We start from the raw sequence: 26,789 nt of genomic DNA on the forward strand, positions 1-26,789 counted from the left end.
CCTCCACCTCTTTAATTGTCATAGGTTCCATAACTTCCTTACTTGTTTCCCACACCTTAGACAATTCAATATCCTTCTCCTTAGTGAATACCGAAGAGAAGAAATCATTCAAAATCTCTCCCATCTCCTTCGGTTCCACACATAGCTGACCACTCTGATTCTCTAAGGGGCCAATTTTATCCCTCACTGTCCTCTTGCTTTTAATATAACTGTAGAAACCTTTCGGATTTACTTTCACCTTATTTACCAAACCAACCTCGTATCTTCTTTTAGCTTTTCTAATCTCTTTCTTAAGATTCCTTTTACATTCTTTATATTCCTCGAGCAATTCCTTTACTCCATGCTGCCTATATCTATTGTAGACATCCCTCTTTTTCTGAACCAAATTTCTAATATCCCTTGAAAACCATGGTGCTTTCAAACCTTTAACCTTTCCTTTCAATCTGACAGGAACATAAAGATTCTGTACCCTCATAATTTCACCCTTAAATGACCTCCATTTCTCTATTACATCCTTCCCATAAAACAACTTGACCCAATCCACTCTCTCTAAATCCCTTCGCATCCCCTCAAAGTTAGCCTTTCTCCAATCAAAAATCTCAACTCTAGGTCCAGTCCTGTCCTTCTCCATAATTATATTGAAGCTAATGCTATTGTGATCACTGGACCCGAAGTGCTCCCCAACACATACATCTGTCAGCTGACCTATCGCATTCCCTAACAGGAGATCCAACACTGCCCCATCTCTAGTCGGTACTTCTATGTATTGTTGCAAAAAACTATCCTGCACACATTTCACAAACTCTAAACCATCCAGCCCTTTTACAGAATGAGCTTCCCAATCTACGTGTGGAAAATTAAAATCTCCCACAATCACCACCTTGTGTTTACTACAAATATCTGCTATCTCCTTACACATTTGCTCTTCCAACTCACGCGCCCCATTAGGTGGCCTATAATACACTCCTATCAGTGTTACTGCACCTTTCCCATTCTTCAATTCCACCCAAATGGCCTCCCTAGAGGAGCTCTCTAATCTATCCTTCCAAAGCACCGCCATAAGATTTTCTCGGACAAGCAATGCAACACCTCCTCCTCTGGCCCCTCCTACTCTATCACACCTGAAGCAACTAAATCCAGGAATATTTAGTTGCCAATCACACCCTTCCTGCAACCATGTTTCACTAATAGCTACAACATCATAATTCCAGGTATCAATCCACGCTTTAAGCTCATCCACCTTTCTTACAATGCTCCTAGCATTAAAATAGATACATTTAAGATACTCTCCATCTCCTCCTCTTTCCATCCCTAACAATGCATTCAAATTTATTATCCTTTTCTTTCTTCTCCCCTACATCCCCTAAAATTGATCAAAATGTTATAGCATAACACATAAAGGTATACCACTCTGTAATCAAAAATTTAAAGATAAGTCATACATCATAAAAGAAATTTTTTATATAAAAAAAAGTCAACCCCCTACCAACTACCAAAGAAAAAAGCTGATGGATGACAATGGATAATTAGAAGAAAAACATATTCACTTAAGAAGAGAAGATAAAAATATACATAAAAGTCTGTACACTGTTAAACTTTATAAATTGGAAAAGTAATTTAGGAAAGGTCCCCAAATATCATAAAAAGATTGTTTCGAATTTAAGACTAAGCAGCTGATCTTTTCTAGATTTAAATAAGACATAATATCACGTAGCCATTGAAGACGTGTAGGAGGGGTAGACGCCTTCCATTTAAGCAAGATTGCTCTTCTTGCTAAAAGAGAGGTAAAAACTTTTTTTTGCCATCCTTACTAGTCAAGAAGCTGTCAATCTCCACTTTAAATATACCCAATGACTTTGCCTTCACAGCCATATAAGGCAATAAATTCCAGAGATTTACCACCCCCTGACTAAAGAAATTACTCTTCATTTCAGTTCTAAAAGGACATTATTCTGAGGCTATGTCCTTTGGTCCTAGATCCTCCCCCTATTGGAAACATCCTCTCTATCTAGGCCTTTCAATATTCATAGGTTTCTGTGAGATTCCTCAATCATTCTAAACTCCACAGAGTACAAACCCAGGACCATGAAACACACCTTTCATTCATGGGATAATTATTTCAAATTTCCTCTGAATCCTCTCTAATGCCAATGCATCCTTTTGTTAGATAAGGGGACCAAAACTGCTTGCAATACTCCAAGTGTAGTCTAACCAATGCCTTACAAAGTGTCAGCATCAGATCCTTGCTTTTATATTCTAGTCCTCTTGGAAATTGCTGTGTCTACTTGATGTCAGTTTCTATTACTTAGTACTTTCCCAAATGAAGTGTCATCTGAAACTTTGAAATGCCCTCTCCTTGTTATTTCAAAAGCTAAAGTGATCACTTGAGCATGCTGCTGGCTGCTTCTAGCAAAACTCCCTGGATTTTGGAGGGGTTCCAGAGGAAGACTGGAAATGTAATGCCACTATTCTAGATCAGAGACCAAAAGCAGGAAACTACAGAGCACGTAGCCAAATTTCTGTCAATGGCTAAAATGCCGCAATCCATGATTAATGAGGTAATCGCAGGATGTTTACAATGTTGTAACTCAGCCTTCCAGTGTCATCATGATTTAGGGGAAGAGCAATCTTGTTTAATGCAATTATATTCTGTAAATCTCTGGTTAGGTCACATCTGGAGTATTGCATACAGTTCTCGTCACCCCACTATCAGGAAGAAGTTGAGGCTCTGCAGGGGGTGCAGAAGAGGTCTGCCAGTGTGCTGCCTGGTTTAGAGGACACATGCTATCATGAGAGGCTGGATAAACTTGGGCTGTTTTCTCTAGGGTGTTGGGGGCTGAGGGGAGATCTGATAGAGGTTTACGAGATTATGAGAGGCATAGATGGAGTGAACAGAGAACATCTGTTTCCCATGGTTGAAATTTCTAATACCAGAGGGCACGCTTAGAAAATGAGAGAGGGTAGGTTCAAGGGGGATGTGAGGGGTAAGCTTTTTACTCAGAGAGTCATGGATGCCTGGATTACGCTGTCTGGTATGATGGTAGAGGCAAATACATTGGGGACTTTTAAGAGACGTTTGGATAGGCACATGGATGTAAGGAAGATGGAGGGATATGCACATGGTGTAGGTAGGAGGGATGAGTGTTTGGTTGTTCTTTAATTTTAATTTTTAGCTGGGTTTGCACAACATTTTGAGTCTATTGGCCTGTTCCTGTGCTGTATTCTTCTGTGTTCTCTGGAATTCTTTGAGGATGTAAGGAACCAGTAAAGGTAGTGTAGTTGTGTTTCCAAAAGATGTTCAATATGATCAAACATAGAAGGTTACTCCACAAGGTTAAAAAATGAGAGTAGGATATTGAATCACATGGTAGTGTAGAGGTTAGCATAACATTACTACAGCACCAGCAACCTAGGTTCAATTCCACCTCTGTCTGTAAGGAGTTTGTACATTCACATCCGGCCTGTGATGCCCCATTTAAAAGGAGTTTGAGGTTTAGGGAGAGAAGTCCATGGTTAGAAAGTTGGTTGATATATTCTGAAAATCTAGCAAACGTTGATAGAGCATAGAATAAAACAGCATAGTACAGGCCTTACAGCTCATCATGTTGTGCCAACCCAGTAGCCCTCTATTCTTTCCAAAAACATCTAGAAATGACTTAGTATGCAGGATTAAAGCAGAGTACACAGTTGGAGATGGGGTGTGGTATTATTGGACTGGGAGTTAAAGTAAGAAAGCACAAGCAAGGAGAGTGAACAAGATTGAACTCTGAGGTTTGGGCAAATTCAAGATCAAGAAAAGTGAGTTGTTGACTCAGTCTGTTTAAGAAAATATTCTGTCAGTATATTCACGGACCTGTGCTGCTCCTGGGCCCCAGTAAAACTATTGGACCAGGAATGCTTCTTCCAATATTGTACTGCCCCTGTTTGTTTCTAGCCAGTAGTCACTATTTTTCATCAGAACTGTTATCATAACACTAGCCAATTAACAGCATATTTCCTTTGATCTCAGAATAAATTTTCTCATCCTCCTGCTGTTGAAACTGTCCACTGGTTTGTCCATTGTCCATTTCCAACAATCAAGGTCTGCATTGTACAGGCAATGCTAAAATCCCCAATTCATTGAAGTGATAATCAACACTAACTTGACGTTGGTCAAGAACTATACTACAATCCAGGGGTTCCCAACCTGGGAAACACGGTATAAAAAGCATTTGGAATCCCTGCCGTAAAGCATACGCCTCATATTTCAGTAAAATAAAGAGCTGAAGATCTCTCACTTTTTTAAAAGTGAGATGCCTTTAACATTTGAAGGCTTCCCTTAAAAGTATGGAAGATTCTATAAAAGCAAATAATTCAATTAAGTTTTCTTTTCTTTCTTTTTCAATATTTTTATTATTAATAATATGAACAAAATACAATTGATATATTAATAAAGGGATTACAAACATACAAATTCCCATTACACATGAAAGAATACATAAGCAATGATTACAATATAAATGAGTTTTCCCAAAACATGAACTATACAGTATATGTATGAACAAGGTAAATTTAGGTATTTCATAATATATAATATGAAAAAACACAGAGAAAAGAAAAAAATGTTATGCAATAATAACTAAACTACTAATCTAATAGCTAATAAAGAAGAAAAAAAGCAAAAAAGAGGGGAAAAAAGAAAGAAAAACTAGAAAAAGAAAAAAAAGGGCTTTTTATAATATCTCACAAGAATACATAATCAGTGTCATCAACTCCGATCCTCTCAACGTAAGTAAGATTAAAGCTGGAAAATCAAATAAGCTTGGAACAGGGTCAAATTACATCATATGAAAATATTGAATAAATGGTCTCCATATCTTTTCAAATTTAATAGAAGTTTCAAATACACCACTTCTAATTTTTTCTAAATTTAAACATAACATAGTTTGAGAAAGCCAATGAAATACAGTGGGAGGATTAATTTCCTTCCAATTCAGCAAAATAGATCTTCTAGCCATCAGAGTGAGAAATGCAATCATTCGACAGGCGGAAAAAGATAAATGAAGTAAGTCCATCATTGGTAAACCAAAAATTGCGGTAATAGGGTGGGGTTGTAAATAGATGTTCAATACCGCGGAGATAATATCAAAAATATCTTTCCAATATTTTTTCAAAAGCGGACATGACCAAAACATATGAGTTAAAGACGCAGTTTCAAATTGACATCTATCACAAATAGGATTTATATAAGAATAAAAATGAGCTAATTTATCCTTGGACATATGGGCCCTATGTACGACCTTAAATTGTATTAATGAATGTTTGGCACATATAGAAGATGTAGTAACTAATTGAAGAATTCTATCCCAATTCTCAATAGGAATAATAAGATTAAGCTCTCTTTCCCAATCATTTTCGGTCTTATAAAGGGGCTCTGAACGTATCTTCATAATTATATTATAAAGTTTTAATATAAGCCCTTTTTGAAAAGGGTTTAATTCAAACAAACTCTCCAAAATATCTGAAGGCACAAAATTTGGAAACGTAGGAAGTACAGTACTTAAAAAATGCCTAATCTGTAAATATCTAAAAAAATGAAATCTAGGCAAATTATATTTATTAGATAATTGCTCAAAAGACATAAAACAATTGTCCAAAAATAAATCAGAAAATCTTAGTAATCCCTTAGTTTTCCAAGCCGAATAAGCTTGATCTATAATTGAAGGGTGGAAAAAGCAATTAGATACACTAGGAATATTTAAAACGAATTGAGTCAACCCGAAAAATTTCCAAAATTGAAACCATATACGTAAAGTATGTTTAACTATCGGGTTGTCAATTCGTTTCGGCAATTTAGAAAGAGCAAAAGGGAGAGAAGTCCCTAAAATAGAACCCAGAGCATAACCTGGTACCGATTTAATTTCCAAACTCACCCAATGAGGGCCAAAAGATCCATCCCAGTCTTTCAACCAACGTAACAAATATCTAATATTAAGTGCCCAATAATAAAATCTGAAATTAGGTAATGCTAACCCACCTTCCTTCTTTGTCTTCTGTAAATATATTTTACCTAACCTGGGATTTTTATTCTGCCATATATATGAGGAAATTTGAATCAACATTAGTTAAAAAAAAAGATTTCGGAATAAAAATTGGTACCACTTGAAAAATATATAAAAACTTGGGTAAAATAACCATCCTAATAGCATTAATCCTACCTATCAGAGATAAAGATAATGGTGACCACTTAGTAAACAAGCCTTTAATCTGATCAATTAAGGGTAAAAAATTAAACCTAAATAAATCTTTATGATTTTTTGTGATTTTAATCCCTAAGTAAATAAAAGAGTCATTAACTAATTTAAAAGGTAAATTTCCATAAATTGGGACCTGTCTATTCAAAGGAAACAATTCACTCTTATTAAGATTTAACATATGCCCAGAAAACTCACTAAATTGAGCCAACAATGATAGAACTGCTGGAATAGATTTCTCAGGGTTAGAAATGAATAATAATAAATCATCTGCATACAAAGATAACTTATGAATATCTGTCCCACGATTAATACCTGAATTATCCTGTGATTCTCTGATGGCAATTGCCAAAGGTTCTAAAGCAATGTTAAATAGTAATGGGCTAAGAGGACATCCTTGTCTAGTGCCCCAAAATAAACGAAAAAAGGGAGATCTTTGATTATTAGTAAACACTGAGGCTACTGGAGTGTGATAAATCAGTTTAATCCAGGAAATGAATGTCGGACTAAAATTAAACTTCTCCAACACATTAAATAAGTAAGGCCATTCAACTCTATCAAATGCTTTCTCCGCATCTAATGAAATCACACATTCTGAAGTGCTATGTGAAGGAGTATAAAATTAAGTTTTAATGACAATAACAACTAAAAGAACATTCGCTGGAAAACAGATGCATTATCAGAATAGACTGTCATTATTGAATTTGCTAATAAAAAGTCATCAGCAGTAAAACATTTTCTCTGTTTTTCTCTCTCCTGAGGAGCTGTCTGATCTACTGAGTATTCTAGTGTCCTTCTGTTGTGTGTCAGTTACATAAAATAGAACGAATAAGTCCAGGCCTCTTCAGTTCACAATGTCTGTGCCAAGCACGACACCTAATTAAACTAAACTTTTCTGCCTGTAGCTGATCCATTTCCCACCATTCTCTGGTTATTCATCTGCTCATTTGAAAATCTCTTGAACGCGACTATCATATCTGCTTCCATTGTTCCTGTGCTGTACTTGCTGATACATCTTCAAGAAAAGGAACTGGACATTTTAAGCAAAAGTATTAAAAATGTTCATATTTCTGAGAGTGGAGTATCACTGCCCCAGAGAGCTGTGGAAGCCGGTTCATTAGAAGTACTCAAAGTGGATGTGTCTGAAGGCAGAGACACTTCCCATTAATCATTGGCAAAGATTCTTGGAAAGAAAAAATATAATCTGATTTTTCCTCTCTCTCGGTGCTGCCCGACCTGCTGAGTTCTTCCAGCATTTTGTGTATGTTGTTCAAGATTTCCAGCATCTGCAAAATCCCTACTGTTAGAAATTAAATGGATATATGTGGCTAAGCTTCACACAGAAGGCTGAAGAGGTATATCATAAGATATAGGAGCAGAATTAGTCTGCTCTGCCATTTCGTCATAGCTGATTGAGTTTTCCTCTCAGCTGCAATCTCCTGCCTTCTCATATCCTATCATGTCCTGACCAATCAAGAATCTATCAACCTCTGCCTTAAATATACATAAAGACTTGGCCTCCACAGCTACCTGTGGCAAATAATTCCACAGATTCAACTCTCTGGCTGAAGAAATTCCTCCTCCTCTCCATTCTAAAAGAATGCCCCTCTATTCTGAAGCTGGCCCACCAAAGGAAACATCCCCACCATGTTCTCTCTATCAAGGCCTTTCACTATTTAATAGGTTTCAATGAGGTCACCCCTCATTCTTCTGAATTCTAGTGAATAAGGCCCAGAGCCACCAAACACTCTTCACATGACAAGCCATTCAATCCTGGCATCATTTTCATGAACTTCCCTTGAACCCTCTCCAGTTTCAGCTAATCCTTTCTAAGATAAGCAGCCCAAACATGCTCACATTCTCCAAGTGAGGCCTCGCTGGTGCTGTATAAAGTTTCAACACTACATCCTTGCTTTTATATTGTAAACCTCTTGAAATGAACGCTAACATTGCATTTGCCTTCCTCACCACAGACTCAACCTGCAAATGAACCTTTAGACAATCCTGCACGAGGACTCCCAAGTCCTTTTGCACCTTGGTTTTTTGTATTTTCTCTCCATTTAGGAAATAGTCAGCCCATTTATTTCTTCTACCAAAGTGCATGACCATACACTTCTCAACACTGTCTTCTCCTAATCTGTCTAAGTTCTTCCGTAGCCTCTGTACTTCCTCAGAACTACCTAGCCTTCTGTCTGTATCCTCTGCAAACTTTGCAACAAAGTCATCAATTCCATCCTCCAAATCATTGCCATATAACGTAAAAAGAATCGTTCCCAACACCAGCAGCCAATCAGAAAGGGCTCCCTTTATTCCCAATCTTTGCCTCCTGCCAGTGAGTTACTGCTTTATCCATGCTAGAATCTTTCCTGTAATACCCTGGGCTTGTAGCTTGTTAAGCAGCCTCATCTGTGGCACCTTGTCAAAGGACTTCTGAAAATCCACGTAGACAACATCATTCAATTCTCCTTCGTCTATCCTGCTTGTAACTTCAAAGAATTTCAACAATTTGTCAGACGAGATTTTTCCTTGAGGAAACCATGCTGACTACAGCCAATTTTATCACATTCCTCCAAGTACCCTGAGACTTCATCATTAATAATGACTCCCAACATCTTCCCAACCACTGACTAATTGGCCCATAGTTTCCTTTCTTCGACCTCTCTCCCTTCATGAAGAGTGGAGTGACACTTGCAATTTACCAGTCTTCTAGAAACATAGAAAACCTACAGCACAATACAGGCCCTTCGGCCCACAAAGTTGTGCCGAACATGTCCCTACCTCAGAAATTACTAGGCTTACCTATAGCCCTCTATTTTGCTAAGCTCCATGTACCTGTCTAAAGGCTCTTAAAAGACCCTTTCATATCCACCTCCACCACTGTTGCTGACAGCCCATTCCACGCACTCACTGCTCTCTGAGTAAAAAACTTACCCCTGACTTCTACTCTGTACCTACTCCCCAATACCTTAAACCCGTGTCCTCTTGTGGCAGCCATTTCAGCCCCGGGAAAAACCCTCTGACTATCCACACAATCAATGCCTCTCATCATCTTGTATCCCTCTATCGGGTCATCTCTCATCCTCCTTCGCTCTAAGGAGAAAAGGCTGAGTGCTATTCATAAGGCACACTCCCCAATCCAGGCAACATCCTTGTAAATCTCCTGTGCACCCTTTCTATGGCTTCCACATTTTTCTTGTAGTAAGGCGACCAGAACTGAGCACAGTACTCCAAGTGGGGTCTGATCAGGGTCCTATAGAGCTGCAACATTACCTCTTGGCTCCTAAATTCAATTCCATGATTGATGAAGACCAATACACCATACACCTTCTTAACCACAGAGTCAACCTGCGCAGCTGCTTTGAGCGTCCTATGGACTCGGACCCCAAGATCCCTCTGATCCTCCACACTGCCAAGAGTCTTACCATTAATACTATATTCTGCCACCATATTTGACCTACCAAAATGAACCACCTCACACTTATCTGGGTTGAACTCCATCTGCCACTTCTCAGCCCAGTTTTGCATCCTATCAATGTCCTGCTGTAACCTCTGACAACCCTCCACACTATCCACAACACCTCCAACCTTTGTGTCATCAGCAAACTTACTAACACATCCCTCCATTTCCTCATCCAGGTTATTTATAAAAATCATTAATAGTAAGGGTCCCAGAACAGATCCCTGAGGCACACCACTGGTGACCGACCTCCATGTAGAATATGACCCTCTACAACTACTCCTTGCTTTCTGTGGACAAGCCAGTTCTGGATCCACAAAGCAATGTCCCCTTGGATCCTATGCCTATTTGCTTTTTAGTGATTCTTGAAAGATCATTCCTAGTGCCTCCACAATCTCTTTAGCAGCCTCTTTCAGAACTTTGGGTTGTACACCATCTGGTCCAGTTGACTTGTGTCCCTTCAACCTTTCAGTTTCCCAAGAACCTCCCCTCTAGTAATGTTAACTTCACACCTTCATGCTCCCTGATGCCTGGAACTTCCACCATACTGCTAATGTGTTCCACAGTGAAGATTGATTGAAAATACTTATTCGGTTCGTCTGCTATTTCATTGTCCCCCATTACTACCTCTCCAGCATCATTTTCCAGCAGTCTAGGCTCTTTTTTTACACTTTGTGTGTCTGAAGAAACTTTTGGTATCCTCTTTAATATTATTGGCTAGCAACTTTTGTATTCCATCTTTACCTCCTTTAATGAGTATTTAGTTGCCTTCTGTTGGTTTTTAAAAGCTTCCCATTCCTCTAACTTCCCACTAATTTTTGCACAATTATATACCCTCTCTTTGGCTTTTATGTTGGCATTGACTTGTCTTCTTAGCTACGGTTGTTTCATCTTTCCATGACAGTACTGCTTCCTCTTTGGGATGTATATATCTTGTGCCTTCTAAATTGCTTCCAGAAATTCCAGCCATTGCTGCTCTGCCAGTGTTCTTTTCCAGTCCATTCTGGCCAGCTGCTCTCTTATAGCTCTGTAATTCCCTTTACTCCACTGTAATACTCATACATCTGACTTTAGCTTTTCCTTCTCAAATTTCAGGGTGAATTCAGTCATATTATGATCACTTGCCCCGGGTTCTTTTGCCTTGAGCTTTCTAAATCAATTCTGGTTCATTGCACAACGTCCAATCCAGGATAGCTGAACCTCAAATGGGCTCAACCACGAGCTGCTCTAAAAAGCCATTCTGTCACATTGCTGCATTGTACAAAAGTGATTCCAAAACAGGTCCTCTTATCTTTCATTTTGCCATTCGAGTGAAAGTTACAGAACAGCATCAGCAAAGGTTCACTGAAGAACTGCAGTCTCTTTTTAGATGGCAGTTCCACTGATTTGCCAGGTAGAGTCTTTCTCTGGAGGGAAGATGTGAGAAGTTTTCAGAGGTGCCCACAGGAGCAAGGACTGATAATCACAGAATGAAAACAGGAGATGCTGGAAACCCGGGCAGCTCAGACAACAATCTGATGGAGAAGAAACAGATGGAAATGGAGAGTTATGTGGGAAGGAAAGATTAGATTGATTTTGGTATAACGTGGAAAGTCTCTTCAGCCCAACTAGTACAGCCTGACCACAGTATCCACCATCCTACTCCCAGTTGCTGGCACTTGACTCATTACACTCGAAGCCATTCCCTTCCATGCCTCTTAAATATTGCATTTGTACCTGTCTCGCTACTCTCTAAAGAAGTTAATTCTCAGGTCTCCCTTAAGTCACTCTCCTCTTGTATCTGTGCCCTCTTGTTTTGGTCTCCCTGTCCCTGGGAGAAGACAATGACTGTCCAACATCCATACTCCTTATTTTATAAACAACGTTGAGCCCACCTCTCATACTTCTGTACTCCAAAGAATAAAGCTGCCCATGGCCAGCCTCTCCCTATAATTCAGACCCTCTAGTCCAGGGAGTATCTTTGTTCATCTCTTCTCCATCCTCTCCAGCTTGACAGGGTGACCAAATTTTCACCAGTGATTTGCATAATTCTCTACTGCCCATTATAGTGCTGGTATTTAATGCAGCAACGAAGATGTTCAGGGCTTCCTTTATTGTGTCAGTAGCTTCCTCTCGGTTTTTTCTACTGTCACTCACATAGTTCAGGATGGACACTCAGGAGTACTGCCGTGCACAGATGTAGAAAGATTCTTCATTGCTGTTTAGTGGCACTTTTGTTTTACAGGTCAGGATTGTTAGCTGATCCTGAACCTGGAATACCAGTGGACCACTCTCGGTCTGCCATCTACCCTTTGATCTGTTTGACTCCAGCCAACACAGCTCTCTGGGTCACTGAGGCATGCAAGCCTCCAAACCACGACAAGGGTTTCTCCTAAACTCGCTGCCCTAACTGATGAAGGTCTGCATGCTAAATGACTTCCTCACCACGCTAGCATTCCCAACTCCCGCTGTTCCATAGCATTCATCAGACCAATATATGTCATCTCATACTTACCTAAGTTGAAATTCATTAATCTTCTAAATCAGCCATCTTATCAAGGCCTTACTGAAGTCCAAGCAGACGCAGTGCTAGATTGAACTGAACACTCCTGGACTGTTTCGATGACTTTGTGGTTTGATGTTTTTTATCCTGTGCTTTTCACTCTCTTTTTGCCGTTTACGTGATTTGTTTTTTTTTGGTGGGTAACTGTTACGTTACTTCTGTTTAAACGTATCGTGGGTTAACAATGAAGAATCATATTCTGGAAGAATTATAGAACTTATATTTACAGTAATAAACAAAACACGTCTTAACCCAGCCACGTGCTGGAACATTCTGGCAATCCTGCGCATGCTCAGTGCTCTGCCTAATCACATACTGGCACACCATTACACGTGATATCACCACATCTTCTTTTCCTTAAAAAGAAAATCAATTAACAAAGTTAATCAAAGCAAATACATAATTCAGCAAGTCTCTATCAGTCTCTCTGTGGGTTTACGGACACGAGTAGACCTCCTGAATGGTACACACAAATCTTGTGTTTCCTTGTTATTATTTACAAGTTTTGTCTCATCTGCATCTGTTAACTGAATCTCTGAAGTAGGCCCTTTCTTGAGGTCTTTGCGATTTCTTCGTACCACTGCTCCCTCCTCTGTTTGGACCATGTATAATCTGGGTTGTACTTCAAGTCCTGTAGCTTTCTGTGTCCATGTGCTCACTTTGTCTTGTATTCTTACTTCATCTCTCTGATGCAGTTCAGCTAATGGACGACAACGTCTATCAAAGTATATTTTCTGCTTTGCTTTTTGTTCATCTTTCCATCTTTTCCCTTGTTCAGCTTCCTCTGTTCTCAGTAGTCTCTCATCCATTGGCAGATTAGATCTCAAACGTTGCCCCATCAAGAGCTGAGCAGGTGAAAATCCACATTCAAGTGGAGTACTTCAGTAGGCTAACAAAGCTTTATAAAAATCACTTGCACTATCTTTTGTTTTGAGCATCAGTTTCTTGACAATTCCTACTGAATTCTCAACTAATCTATTAGACTGAGGGAAAATTGACTAGATGTTGTATGAACAAAGCCCCATTCATGAGCAAAATGTTTCATGCATTCGCTACTGAACTGTGGACCATTGTCTGTGAAAACTTCATCAGGTACACCATGTCTGGAAAAATCTGATTTCATGCATGTAATTACATTCTCTGCTGTTGTTCTGCTCAAACCACACACTTCAGGATACGATGAGTAGTAATCTGTTATTAATAGATAATCCTTGTTGTCAGTTACAAATATACGAATGCCTACCTCCTGATAAGGTCTCTGAGGACTAGGATGTGGATGCAGTGGCTCCTTAGGGTTGTTTGGTATTTAAGGCATATTTGACAAGAAGACACCAATTCTGCAATCTCTTGATTTATCCTGGGCCACTTCCCGTGCCCCCCCCCTTACATTTTTCAATGCCTAGGAGGTCTTCATGAATGTTATCAAGCATTTCTTTATGGAGACTGTTAGGTATTACAATTCTACTACCTTTGTACAATATCCCATCCACAACAGACAGTTCTGATCTGTGGTTCCAATAATCTTGTACGACTGAAGTACAGTCATGCCTATTATCTGGCCATCCATCACCACTTGTAATTACCTGATTGAGAATTTAGTCCTTCTCTGTCTCAGCAGTTCCAACATTTTGGGAGCAACAGGTACAGTTTCTATAACCATATCAATGAATACCTGAACATCAATAACGTTCCTGTGACTGTCTTTTGTTGTTGGATCCACAGCTCTGGTAAGTGTGTCAGCCGTGTACATGAATTTTCCAGGTTTGTATGACACATTTAAAGCATATCTTTGCAATTTGATCATCATTCGCTGAATTTGCAAAGGACAGTGGCTTTAAGATTTGTTAAACAATGCAATCAACAGCTTATGATCGGTTTCAACATCAATAGGTTGCCCTGACACAAACTGATAAAATCTCTCACAAGCAAACATAATGCTGAGCAATTCTTTTTCAATTTGGGCATACCTTGTTTCTGGATCAGATAATGAACGAGATGCATGTACCACTGGTAGCCATTCCTGATCATGTTCTTGGAGTAACACTGCCCCTAAGCCCGCTTGAGATGCATCTCATGTGATTATGATGGGTCTCTCAGCATCATAGAATTTCAACAGAGGTTCTTTAGTGAGCACTTTCTTGAGATTTTGCCATGCCTTCTCCTGTTCATGATTCCAGCTCCGTCTATTTTTCTTTTCTGTTAGCTGCCTCAATGGAGCAAGCTGTTCCGAGAGATTGGGTATAAATTTTCCCATATAGCTATCCATTCCCATAAACCTATGAACATCCTTTTTACATTGCAGTCTTGGCATGTTCTCAATAGCAGAAACCTTCAATGGATCAGGACGCACACCCTCATCGCTGATGATATCACCCACAAATGTAAGTTCAGTCACTCCTAGCTGACATTTGTCTTTATTCAATTTCAGGTTAGCCTTGCGTGTTGCCTCAAAGATTTGTCTGAGCCTGGTGTCATACTCTTGCTTAGTCAATCCCCAAATAATAATATCATCCATGGATGTATCTACGCTCTCCATGTGCTCATATAACATGTGAATGGTGTTATGGTGCACTTCAGGAGCCTGTGCAGTTCCAAAAGGAAGCCTGAGAAAACAGTATCTGGCAAAAGGTGTGTTAAAGGTACACAATTTTGAACTTGGTTCATCTAATTTGAGTTGCCAGAATCTGGAGGATGCACCTAATTTACTAAAATACTTTCCATTAGCAAACTCTGTAATTTCTTCACGAGTGGGCAATTTGAAATGTTCCCTTTTAATGGCCCGATTCAAGTCTCTTGGATCTAAACAAATACTCCGTTTTCCATTTTTCTTATTAACAATGACAAGTGAGTTGACCCATTCAGTTGGTTCATCGACTCCTAGCCTTTCCATTCTGTCTAGCTCTGTTTTCAGTTGATGATGTAATGCAAGAGGTACTTTTCTGCATGGATGTGTTACGGGTTGCACTGTGTTGTCAATTTTAATCGTGTGCTCTGCTGGAAGACAAACAAGCCCTTTAAACAAGTCTTCATACTCTTTCATCAAGTCCCTGTATTCTGACTCTGTGTCACTATCCAGGACTAAAATTCTTTTCCCCAAATTAAGTCTTTCACAGGCAAATAAACCCAGAACTGACTGTACATTTTTTGGCACGACCACAAATGAAAGCATATGCACAATATTTTTGTGTGACACCTTTGCCACACATGTTCCTTTAACTGGAATGTCTGCACCTGAATACCCAGTCACTTTTATATTTGTCTGATGTAACTTCAGTCTTGGCTTTAAAGCATTGAACTCAGATTCTGCAAGAACATTTACTTGGACTCCAGTATCCAGTTTAAACAGAATATAGTTTTGATTCACTTGCAGCGGAATAGTCCAGTCATTCTTACTTTATTTTCACAAAGCACATCTTCAAGCACAGCATTTACTTGTTTCATTTTATTTTCCTTCTTCCTACTTTTACAACAGCATGAAAAATAATTAATCTTACCGCAGCCGTTGCAAATTTTGCCATATGTGGGACATTGATTTGGACAATGTTCCCGCGTCCAATGTCGTCTTGCTCTCTGTCAGTTTCGTTGACATATTATATTTCTTGATGTAGCTGCGCTTTTTTACAGCATTTACATTGCAGTTTTCGACAAAAAGCTCTTCAGCCTGCAATGTCACGGTCTCAGAAGCTTTGCAAAGCAACAAAGCTTTTTCAAAATTTAAATCTTGCTCTCTCAACAACCTTTCTCTCAGAGCATTATCAGAGCCACAAACAAGTCTCTCTTTAATGAGAGAGTCCGTGAGCAATCCAAACTCGCATGTTCTGCTACGCTTTCTTATCTCAGTGGCATACTGATCAATTGTTTCAGCGGCTCTCTGCGGACGTGAAGAATTTATATCGCTCATATGTTAATTTATGCTTGGGTATGCAAAATACTTCAAATCTGTCCATTATTGACTTTAAATTGAAATTATCTCCATCTTCAAAGACAAAATTATTATAAACCTCTACTATGTCGTTCCCGATTACATGGAGCAGAAACGCAGATTTTGTTTTTTCCAATTTTTCTTCATAATTGATCGCCGATAAGTACAATTCAAACTGTTGCTTGAATATCCTCCAATTCTCAGCTACATTTGCCAGTCAGCTGAAGTTTTGGTGGGGGTTGTAACCCTTCCATTTTACCGTTTACAGTTCGAACCTTTTTCTTTTTTTCCGATTATCTTCAATTCTCGATTCTCCCATATTATTCTTCCAAAGCCACTCCTGACACCATGTTCTGTTACTTCTGTGTAAACATACTGTGGGTTAACAATGAAGAATCATATTCTGGAAGAATTAGAGAACTTTTATTTACAGTAGTAAACAAACATGTTTTAACCCATCTGTGTGCTGGAACATTCTAGCAATCCCACGCATACTCAGTGCTCTGTCCAATCATGTACTGGCACATCATTGCACATGATGTCACCACAGGTAACGAATTTAATGTTTTTCTTTGAAGGGGTTCCATGGTTGCCTTTGTTTCGTGGTTGTCTATGGGAAGACAAATCTCAGGGTTGTATACTGCATACACACTTTGATAATAAATGTACTTTGAATCTGTGAATTGAACATGCCTTCAGCATACATACGATGCCCTAGCTTGATCTACCTCCTTAGTTATCTCTTTAAAAAGCTCAAAAGATTTGTCAGTTATGACTCCCCACAAAGCCATGTTGCCTATTCCTGATCAGGCTTTGACTATCAAAATGATTGTAGGTCTCGTCCCTCAGAATTCCCTCCAGTAACTTCCCTACAACAGAAGTCAGACTCACCAGCCTGTAATTCTTTAGTTTGTTCTCGCTGCCCTTCCTGAGCATTGCAAGTTCACCAGAACTTCAGTCTCCGTAGAGCTATAAAATGTTGAAGGAGACCATTTGGCCAGCATCATATATACTGGCTAATTCATCCAACTGTCTGGATAGCACTACTTCCAGTTTATGGTCAATAACCTTGTAGTAAATGGCCTTTAAAATAGTTTTCCATGTATTTTTTTCATGTTTTCCAGCAAGTTTCAGACTCCTCACTGCTACTTTCCACCTCCAGCAGATTCCTTTCTCCCACATTTTTGCTGATTTATGAAATCATTCAGTAACATGGCATATACCACTCGTCCACTCGACCTGCAGTGACTTGTCAATTATAAACCTGAGAATCTGAGCAGCAGCAACTTCTGTATATTGATGTTGTTACCTACCCTCTTCATGAATCTTGTAAATTTAACTATTTTAACTAGTTAACTATTCTCCTCAGATTATCTCAAATGGAAGAATTTGGATTATTGCTCATAATACTTCCCCACGTGGATTTGGATTTGGATCTAATCTAAGTTGGAAGGCCTAGACTGAGTGGACATTGAGAAGATGTTCCAATGGTGCATTAGTAATATCTGTCAGTGCGTTGTACTTTTCCTCAAAATCCAAGTTGCGTTTATTGTCAAGTGCACAAGTACAGGGCATGAATGCTTATGAGCAGAGGGCAGAATATTGGGGCTGAGAGAAAACGTGGTCAGCCATGATGAAGTGGTGGAGCAGCCTTGATGGGCCAAATGGCCTAATTCTGCTCCATTTCTCTTGTGATCTTGTGTATGCATAGGTGTAGTGAAAAACATACTTGCAACATCACGGGCACACAGCATCAGATTAGCAGCATTTGCAAAATAAGCATAAATTGAACCAATTTTGCAAGAAAGAACACAATTAGAACAAAAAAAGAAAATGTTTAATGTAATTACTGACAGGAATGACATCTTCCAATAAAGCAGTTGATTTCATTTATTTTCTCGAGGATTAAAACTCTCTTTTCTCAGAACTTGTACTTTGTGCAAGTTGAATGTCAGTTTAGTCCTTTCTGCATGGTTTCTGCTTTCAGGCATATGGAAGTTCAAACTGTTTCTCTTCATTCAAGGCTTATTGAAGTACTGACAGAAAGTTAGCACCAGGGCTGCCCTAAATATTCTCATCTTGATCGCACTTTTTCTTTTCTTTTACAAGGTCTTTTTATGCAAGTATTTATTCCAGTTCAGATTACATGTTGGCTTAGATTCCAAAATCAGAAATGGCTGTGAGTGTATTAATCCTCCCACTTTCTTCAGACTCAAGGGGTAGCAATGGGCACTCACATGGGTTTCAGCTATGCCTGCCTTTTTGTTAACTCCCTTTACCAGTCCATGTTCCAAACCTTCTCTGGTAATGCTCCCAACTCTTCCTACACTGCATTGACAACTCCATCGGTGCTGCTCATGTACCCATGCTGAATGTGTCAAATTCTTCAACTTTGCCTTCAATTTCCACCCTGCCCTTGAATTCCTTTGGTCCATTTCTGTCACCACCCTCCCTTTTCTCGATCTCTCTGCCTCCTTCTGACATCTTTTATAAACCTACTGATCCGCTCAGTGATCTTGACTATACCTCTTCCTACCCTGTCTCCTGTGGGGGTGGGGGGGGAATCTTCTTCCCTTTCCTCAGTTCCTTTATCTCTGCTGCATCTGTTGCAGGGTGCAGCTCTTCTTTCCAAGACATTAGAGATGTCTTCTTCCTTCAAAGAATAGGATTGCCCTTTCTCCACCACTGATGCTGCCCTCACCTCATCTCCTCCGTTTCCTGAACATCTGCACTCACCCCATCTTTCCACCAGCTTAACAGCAATAGTTCCTTTCATTTTATTATCAGAGTACATATGCAGAATACAGCTCTGAGACTTGTCTTCTCCAGATGGCCATAAAATACAGAAAACCATAGAAATAGTTGATAGAAAGACCTCAATTCTCCCCCCGACACAAAAATAAAATGAAACAGAAACTCGCAGACCCCAAACCCTCCCTTCCACAAAAACTAATAGATTATGTAAACTTCCGCCCACAAATCAGTAACAGAAAGAATTGGCAAGAACACGAAAAAAGACACAGAACTGAAAGAGGCCAATATGAACTACAGTCTAATCCATAAATCTCAGAGTGCATTGGGTCCCTCTCCGAGGGCAGAGACATGAGCCAACGGCCTCCTCATTCAACACACCATCCTCTGCAATTTCCAAAGGGACCCTACCATGAAACATATCTTTACCTCCAATCTGCCCCCTACCGCTTTCCACAGAGATCACTGCCTTCATGATTCCCTTGTCCGGTCAACCCTCCCCGTTAGTCTCAGTCCCAGCACATATCCCTCCAAGCAGCCAAAATGCTACAGCTGCTCATTCACCTCCTCCCTCAAATCCATTCATGGCCCCAAACAATACTTTCAGGTGAATCAACACTTCAGCTGTAAATCTGCTGGGGTTGTCCATTGTGTCCAGTGCTTCCGATGTGGCCTCTCCTACATCGTTGAAATACATCGAAAATCGGGGGTCTGCTACGTCAAGCATCTCCACTCCATCCACCAAAAGTAGAATTAAACAATGGCCAAACATTTTAATTCCCATTCCCATTCCAACATGTCTGTCCATAGACTCCTCTTGTGCTATACTGAGGCCACCTTCAGGGTGGAGGAGCAACACCTTATATTCTGTCCAACATAATGGAATGGATTTCTTCTTCCCCTCCCCCGCCCCTCTTCTGTTCCCCCACTGTGGACTCCCTCCACCCCCTTCCCCTTTCTCCTATGGTCTACTGGCATCTCCTATCAAATTCCTTCCTCTCCTGCCTTTTACCTTTCCTACCCACCGGGCTTCACCTATTACCTTCTTGCTAGCTTCCTTCCCCTTCCCTCACCTGGCGTCTTCCCTCTTCCCTTCCAGTCCTGATGAAAGATCTCAGCCCCAAAACATCAACTGTTCATTCATTTCCATAGATGCTGCCTGACCTGGTGAGTTCCTCCCGCATTTTGTGTGTGTTGCTTTTGGATTTCTGGCATCTGTAGAACTTCTCGAGTGTATTATGTAATTGCAATGGAAACTAAATGTTATTATAAATTTGTTTTCTCCAAGTATTTGTTTCAAATTAGAATCTTCCTAAATTCCATGTAAATTTCCTTGCCTCTCTACTTAGTGGGGCTTTGGGAAGAAATGCTGATCTTACCCTTTTATTATTCTGATGAAAAGCTAACTATCTGAAGCATTGCTTCTACTTTTTCCACAGATGCTGCCTGACCTACTGGATATTTCAAGCATTTCTGCTTTTTATATATAAAATTTGACATAATCGTAATTGTAACCAGTTTACTACTTTCTGAAATATTGGCAGAGTTAGCTCTTGCCGAGCTCTTTCTGGATTGCAGTTTCTTATGTGTCAGTGGCCTTCCAGATCCCTAACATCAATGTTTCCTCTAAGTTGTGCCCATGTGTGTGTGCACACATCTTTTGCTACTAACACACAAAGCAATTTAAGCTGCACAGAAAAGGTTGTCAGCCCCTAACCTGTTAACATGTTAAGAATATTTCACAATCATACACAATCACATTTCCTGATGTGGATGGTGTTGACAACGTGGATGTGGAAGAATTTCTTCACCAATTTACTATAAGAGAATGCAGTCACCAATTTACTCTGAGAGACTACCCTGTAATCAAACAAATAAAAACACAGCCATTGATATACGGTTAACCCCTTAATAGGTGATCACAGAGAACCATTTCAAGACTCTACCAATGTCAGGTTAGATCTTAAATTTATACAGTAAATGTTACGCAGTAGTGAACAGCTAAACATTCTTGGTCAGTGATTTCAAAAAGCACTTGTTAGGTATCAGCCAATCTACTAATGTTTCTGTACGGTACACAAAATTGGAACTGCATATCCACATTCACTCCCCCTATTAGCCAGATAGACTCAGACAAAGATTAGCAATATCTTATTATTAGCATGAGACGAGCAGGCTGTAAGTCACTTTGCTTCTCAAAGGTCAGCAATTATCGGTATAATCTATTGTTAGCTAACACAAGCAAGACAGAGTCTGCGTCTTATCTTGTCACCCTCGTGAGCCAAATCTTGGGCGATACTTAACTAGTCAAGCTCAACAACAAAATTTAATTTTCTTCCACAGTGGAGTTTGCAGTGATTTACCTGCAGATTTTAGAACTGGCTTATTTATATTGAAGAAATTATACAGTGGGCAAAAAAAACGCACAGTGCAAGATTTTTGGGCACATTGGTTATTACAAATTGGAGGGAAGATTGCCTAATAACCTTGCCTTTTGTAAATAGAACCATTTTATAAATAGCACTACTGTCCACATTCTCAGCAGAGAGCTGTGAGAATTGGTAACCACATTGGATTACATATGGAGTAGATCTTGAGATCCCCAGAACTCACTGCACCATTCAGTACAGTCCCATCTGATCCAATTTGTCCAATTCCCCATCTGTACTCCATATCTTTCTATTGACTTAAAAATGTATCTATAAAAAAAAATAAATAAAGGGCTGAGATAGAGTGGATGTGGGGAGGATGTTTCCAATAGGAGGGAGCCTACGGCCAGAGGACACAGCCTCAGGATACAAAGGTGCCCTTTAGAACAGAAATGAGGAGGATTTCCTTTTAGCCAGAAGCTGGTAAATCTGTGGAATTAATTGCCACAGGCGACTGTAGAGGCTAAGTCATTGGGTATATTTAAATTGGATGCTAATCGGTTCTTGATTTATGAGGAAAAGAGTTATGGGGAAAGGCTGGAGAATGGGATTCAAAGGGTTAAAAAATCAGCCCTCGTGGAAAGGCAGAGCAGACTCGATGGGCCAAATGACCTAAGGATGCACCTATGCCTTATGGTTTATTTTATCCTTAAATGTATTCAGTGATTCCAGTCACTGGTGTAGGGTATTTTCAAACATTCAGAAACTGAGGAAATATTTCCTCATCTGCTTCTTAAATCAGCAACCTTTGAAGCATAGTCCTCTAGGTTTGAGAATCCTGCAAAGGCTGACATTTTCTCAGCTTCTTGCTGAGTCAAGCTCTGTTTTCCCTTGCTCCTGCAGAATTTTACGTTTCATTAAGACCATCTCTCATTCTTCGGATCTACAGTGTATATACCTTCTGCCTTGTTTCTGAATGGTACAAATATCCTGTAAACTGTGAGGGTGGAATAGGCTGACTTTCAGAAATAACTTCCACTTGCTCCATTTGTAATTATTTTTCTTCTATTTTACAGGAATGTTTACCCTCACAGAAGTTGCATCCCTCAATGATATCCAGGCAACTTATCGAATCCTGAAGCCATGGTGGGATGTGTTCATGGACTACTTAGCCATCGTAATGCTGATGGTTGCTATATTTGCAGGCACCATGCAGCTAACCAAAGATCAAGTTGTATGTCTTCCTGTTTTCTCTCAGTATGCAGAAGGTGGAAGTCCAGCAACAACATCTCCGACTTCCAATGTGGGGAACACCATCTCTCCGAGTACCTCCTTTCCATCTACGACACCTGCAGGCTCCACCTCAAGGTCCCCTCTAAACTCCGGCCGGCCAACTAACCTGGAATACCAGCAATATATCTTCATCAATCAGATGTGCTATCACGTGGCCTTGCCTTGGTATTCTAAGTATTTCCCCTACCTTGCACTGATTCACACCCTCATCCTCATGGTCAGCAGCAACTTCTGGTTCAAGTACCCCAAAACCAGTTCAAAGATCGAACATTTTGTTTCTATATTAGGAAAATGCTTCGAGTCTCCTTGGACTACTAAAGCGCTCTCCGAAACAGCGTGCGAGGACTCAGAGGAGAACAAGCAACTCTTTAAGTCCTCGGTTGCAAAGCATTTGTCAACCGGCAGCGAAGAAGAAAGCCCCAGTTCCAGTACGCCCACGATATCAAGAATTGGACCCAAATTTTCAACAGAGAAGCCTGTCTTTGAAGTCCCCAGCATGACTATTTTGGACAAGAAAGATGGGGAACAGGCGAAAGCCCTTTTTGAGAAAGTTCGTAAGTTCCGTGCCCATGTGGAAGACAGTGATTTGATATATAAACTCTATGTGGTCCAGACAGTCATAAAGACAGTGAAATTAATGTTTATTTTGTGCTATACACTTAATTTTATGACTTCTATAAGCTTTAGCCATGTCTGTAAACCAGAGATAGAGCATTTGACTGGATATACACAGTTTCATTGTACGCACAACATGGCATTTATGCTACGGAAATTACTAATTAGTTACGTTACACTAATATGTGTTTATGGACTAGTTTGCCTTTATACTTTGTTTTGGCTGTTCAGGAGGCCTTTAAAGGAGTATTCATTTGAAAAAGTCCGTGAAGAAAGTAGCTTTAGTGATATTCCAGATGTTAAAAATGACTTTGCCTTTCTACTGCACATGGTCGATCAGTACGACCAGCTTTACTCCAAGCGGTTTGGGGTTTTCCTGTCTGAAGTGAGTGAGAACAAGCTGCGCGAGCTCAGTCTGAACCACGAATGGACATATGAGAAACTCAAGCAGCACGTCTCTCGCAACCCTCAGGAGAAACAGGAGCTGCACCTCTTCATGTTATCGGGGGTGCCTGACGCTGTGTTTGACATGACCGAGCTGGAGGTACTGAAGCTGGAGCTGATCCCTGAAGCCAAGATTCCTGCCAAGATTTCCCAGATGGTCAACCTTCTAGAGCTGCACCTTTACCACTGCCCGGCTAAAGTGGAGCAGACCGCCTTCAGTTTCCTCCGGGACCACCTTAGGTACCTACACATTAAGTTCACCGACGTGGCAGAGATTCCCACCTGGGTCTACTTGCTTAGAAACCTACGTGAACTCCACCTGGTTGGTAACCTAAACTCAGAAAACAATAAAATGATAGCTCTGGAGTCACTGAGGGAGCTGAAGCACCTTAAGATCTTGCACTTGAAGAGTAATCTAACCAAAGTCCCATCAAATGTCACTGACGTTGCTCCCCACCTCACTGCACTGCTGGTTCACAATGATGGGACCAAGCTCTTAGTATTGAACAGCTTGAAGAAGATGATCAATCTCACTGAGCTGGAGCTGCATAACTGCGAGTTAGAACGCATTCCTCACGCCATCTTCAGTCTGTCCAACCTACAGGAACTTGACTTGAAGTCCAACAACATTCGCAGCATTGAAGAGGTGATTAGCTTCCAGCACCTGAAGCGTCTGACCTGCCTGAAGCTGTGGCACAATAAAATCATCACCATCCCATCCTCCATCAGCCTGGTGAAAAACCTGGAGCTGCTTTACCTTTCCCACAACAAACTGGAGTCACTGCCAGCGGCTCTCTTCACGCTGCAGAAGCTCCGAATGCTAGACATAAGCCACAACTCCATCACCATCATTCCGGCCGAGATCGCCTCCCTCCAGAATTTGCAGCAGTTCGCAATGACAGGGAACCGAGTGGAATTCTTGCCAAAGCAGCTTTTTAAGTGTACAAAGTTGAGAGCCTTGAACATGGGGCAAAACTGTATCACTTCCATTTCAGACAAGATCTGTCAGCTCGTGCAGTTAACTCAGCTGGAGGTGAAGGGAAACTGCCTCGACAGGCTTCCGGCAGAGTTAGTCCACTGTCGTCTTCTGAAGAAAAGCGGGCTGATTGTCGAGGATCATCTCTTTGATACACTGCCACCTGAAGTCAAGGATCTCATCAATCAAGACTTCAACTCAAACACAACTTTTGGCACAGGAATATAAAGTATTGAGCAAAGCATATATCGCAGCTTTGGAACTGAATGTTTGCTTGCTTGTTAACTTGAAAACAAAATGTATTAAATAGAACAAGGTACTTAAACAAGGCAACTAGATAACAATGATAGTTTTATTCCCTGAAAAACCTCTGAAATCATTGTAATCAATTGTAACCAATTAATTAACTGTTGGTCGCTGGTTATCTTATACAAGTCTGTCGCCGACTGAATATTTCTTCATGTAACTTTGTTAAATGAATTTAATTTTAATTTATTCTCAGCATTTGGAGGGGCAGTTTCTGTTGAAGAGTAGATGAATTGTTCTCTCTGTGCCCTCTCCAAATGATGGACCTCTGATGTAGAGGCAGCCAATACGGGATCTCTGCAAGTGCAGTGCCAGTGTATTTCAGATTCCTGACGTTTACCTCCCTTCGGGCACCTTGAATGCTCTTTTAATAGCACAGTTCTGATCAGAAGGTTGCTCTGTCAGATATTAACCCACAATTATGTGTCTGTGCTACCACAATACCTGTCTTTATTTTGTACTTATGGAGGGGGGAGTCCCAGGCTCCAAGCAATGTGCATAGACTGTACAGACTCTAACTTCTAGCACCAATTTCAAATCTTTCTAAATAAAAGACTACAAACCTACCTCGAAGTAATTAGTCTCTTGAGCTGCTGGGACTCACATTAAAGAAGGAAGCAAGGGAGGGAGGGGGTTACAATTGTAGCGAGAGGGACTTTTATAGTATGTTTGTTTATGGAGTGTAACCTTCCCTTTGCTTCCTATTTTCAATTGGCAAATAATCCCTTCTCCAGTCATTTCAGAAGTTGACTTTCACAAGTGAAAACCTTGGATAAAGCATGACACAGTCCTTCCATACATCCCAAGGAAGTCACACATTATACCAGCGTCGTTCCAACCACAGGCAGTAGGTGACCTGGGGAAAGGGCTCAAACTTCAAGTAAATTTATTACCGAAGTACATATATATCACCAGATATAACTCTGATTCATTTTCTTGTGGACATACTCAACAAATACATAAAATATTAACTATAACAGGATCAGTGAAAAGTACAGAAAACAATAAACTCTGCAAATGCAAATTTAAACAAATAGCAATAAATAATGAGAACTTGAGATAATGAGTCCTTAAAGTTAGTTGGCTGGGGGAACATATCAATAGATGGGCAAGTGAGTGTAGTTACCCTTTTTGCTGAGGGCTGACATGGAAGCAAGAATACTGACTGCTTTCCCTTTCCACGTTCAGCTCATGATCTACCTGCACCCATGTTTTTAATTCATGGATATAGATAATGCTAGGGTGAGTCTAGGACCATAGAGTGTAACCTCAGAATAGAAGTGTTCCCCTTTAGAACAGAAATGAGGAGGAATTTTGTTAGCTGGAGGTAGTGAATCTAAGGAATTCAGTGCCACTGATAGCTGCGAAGACCAAGTCATTGGGTATATTTAAAGTTGGGGTCGATAGGTATTTAATGCATAAGATTGTCAAAGGTTATGAGGAGAAGGCCAGAGAATCAGCTGCGATGGAATGGCGGAGCAACCTCAATGGGCTGAATGGCCTAGTTCAGATAATATGTTTTGTGGTTTATTGTATCCCAAGGGTTGACACCTTATTTATTGCTCAGCTCTGGTAATGATGATGATAAATCAGCCATGATTGAATAGTGGAACAGAATCAAAGGGCCAAATGGCCTGCCTAATTCTGCTACTATGTCATATGGACTATAATTGGGTAGTTGGCAATGTGCTGCCTCCTTAAACATTTGTAGTTGTTCTGGTAAAGGTATTCCCACAATACTGTAGACAGGGGGTCCCATAGTTTAGAGTTAAGAAAAACAAAGAAAGTTGACATATTTCCAAGACTGCGAGGAGAACCTCAGCATTCTAGCACTGAGCAGTATCCACTAGCCTTTTCCTAGATGAGTGGATATCATTGGGT

At 40.2% G+C, this 26,789-nt stretch overlaps 1 protein-coding gene across 1 annotated transcript in view; it reads left to right on the top strand.

Annotated features, from left to right (window-relative positions):
• Nucleotides 1-25,474, top strand: part of LOC132401727 (volume-regulated anion channel subunit LRRC8D-like) — a 132,977-nt gene extending 107,503 nt beyond the window's left edge. Inside the window, exon 3 of the mRNA XM_059983853.1 lies at nucleotides 22,351-25,474. Coding sequence (XP_059839836.1) covers nucleotides 22,353-24,830 — 2,478 coding nt within the window. The 5' untranslated portion in view covers nucleotides 22,351-22,352 and the 3' untranslated portion in view covers nucleotides 24,831-25,474. The remainder of the gene's footprint in view (nucleotides 1-22,350) is intronic.
• The last annotated feature ends 1,315 nt before the right edge of the window (nucleotides 25,475-26,789 follow it).

The sequence above is a fragment of the Hypanus sabinus genome, chromosome 11 (assembly GCF_030144855.1).
Source record: "Hypanus sabinus isolate sHypSab1 chromosome 11, sHypSab1.hap1, whole genome shotgun sequence".
NCBI lineage: Eukaryota > Metazoa > Chordata > Chondrichthyes > Myliobatiformes > Dasyatidae > Hypanus > Hypanus sabinus.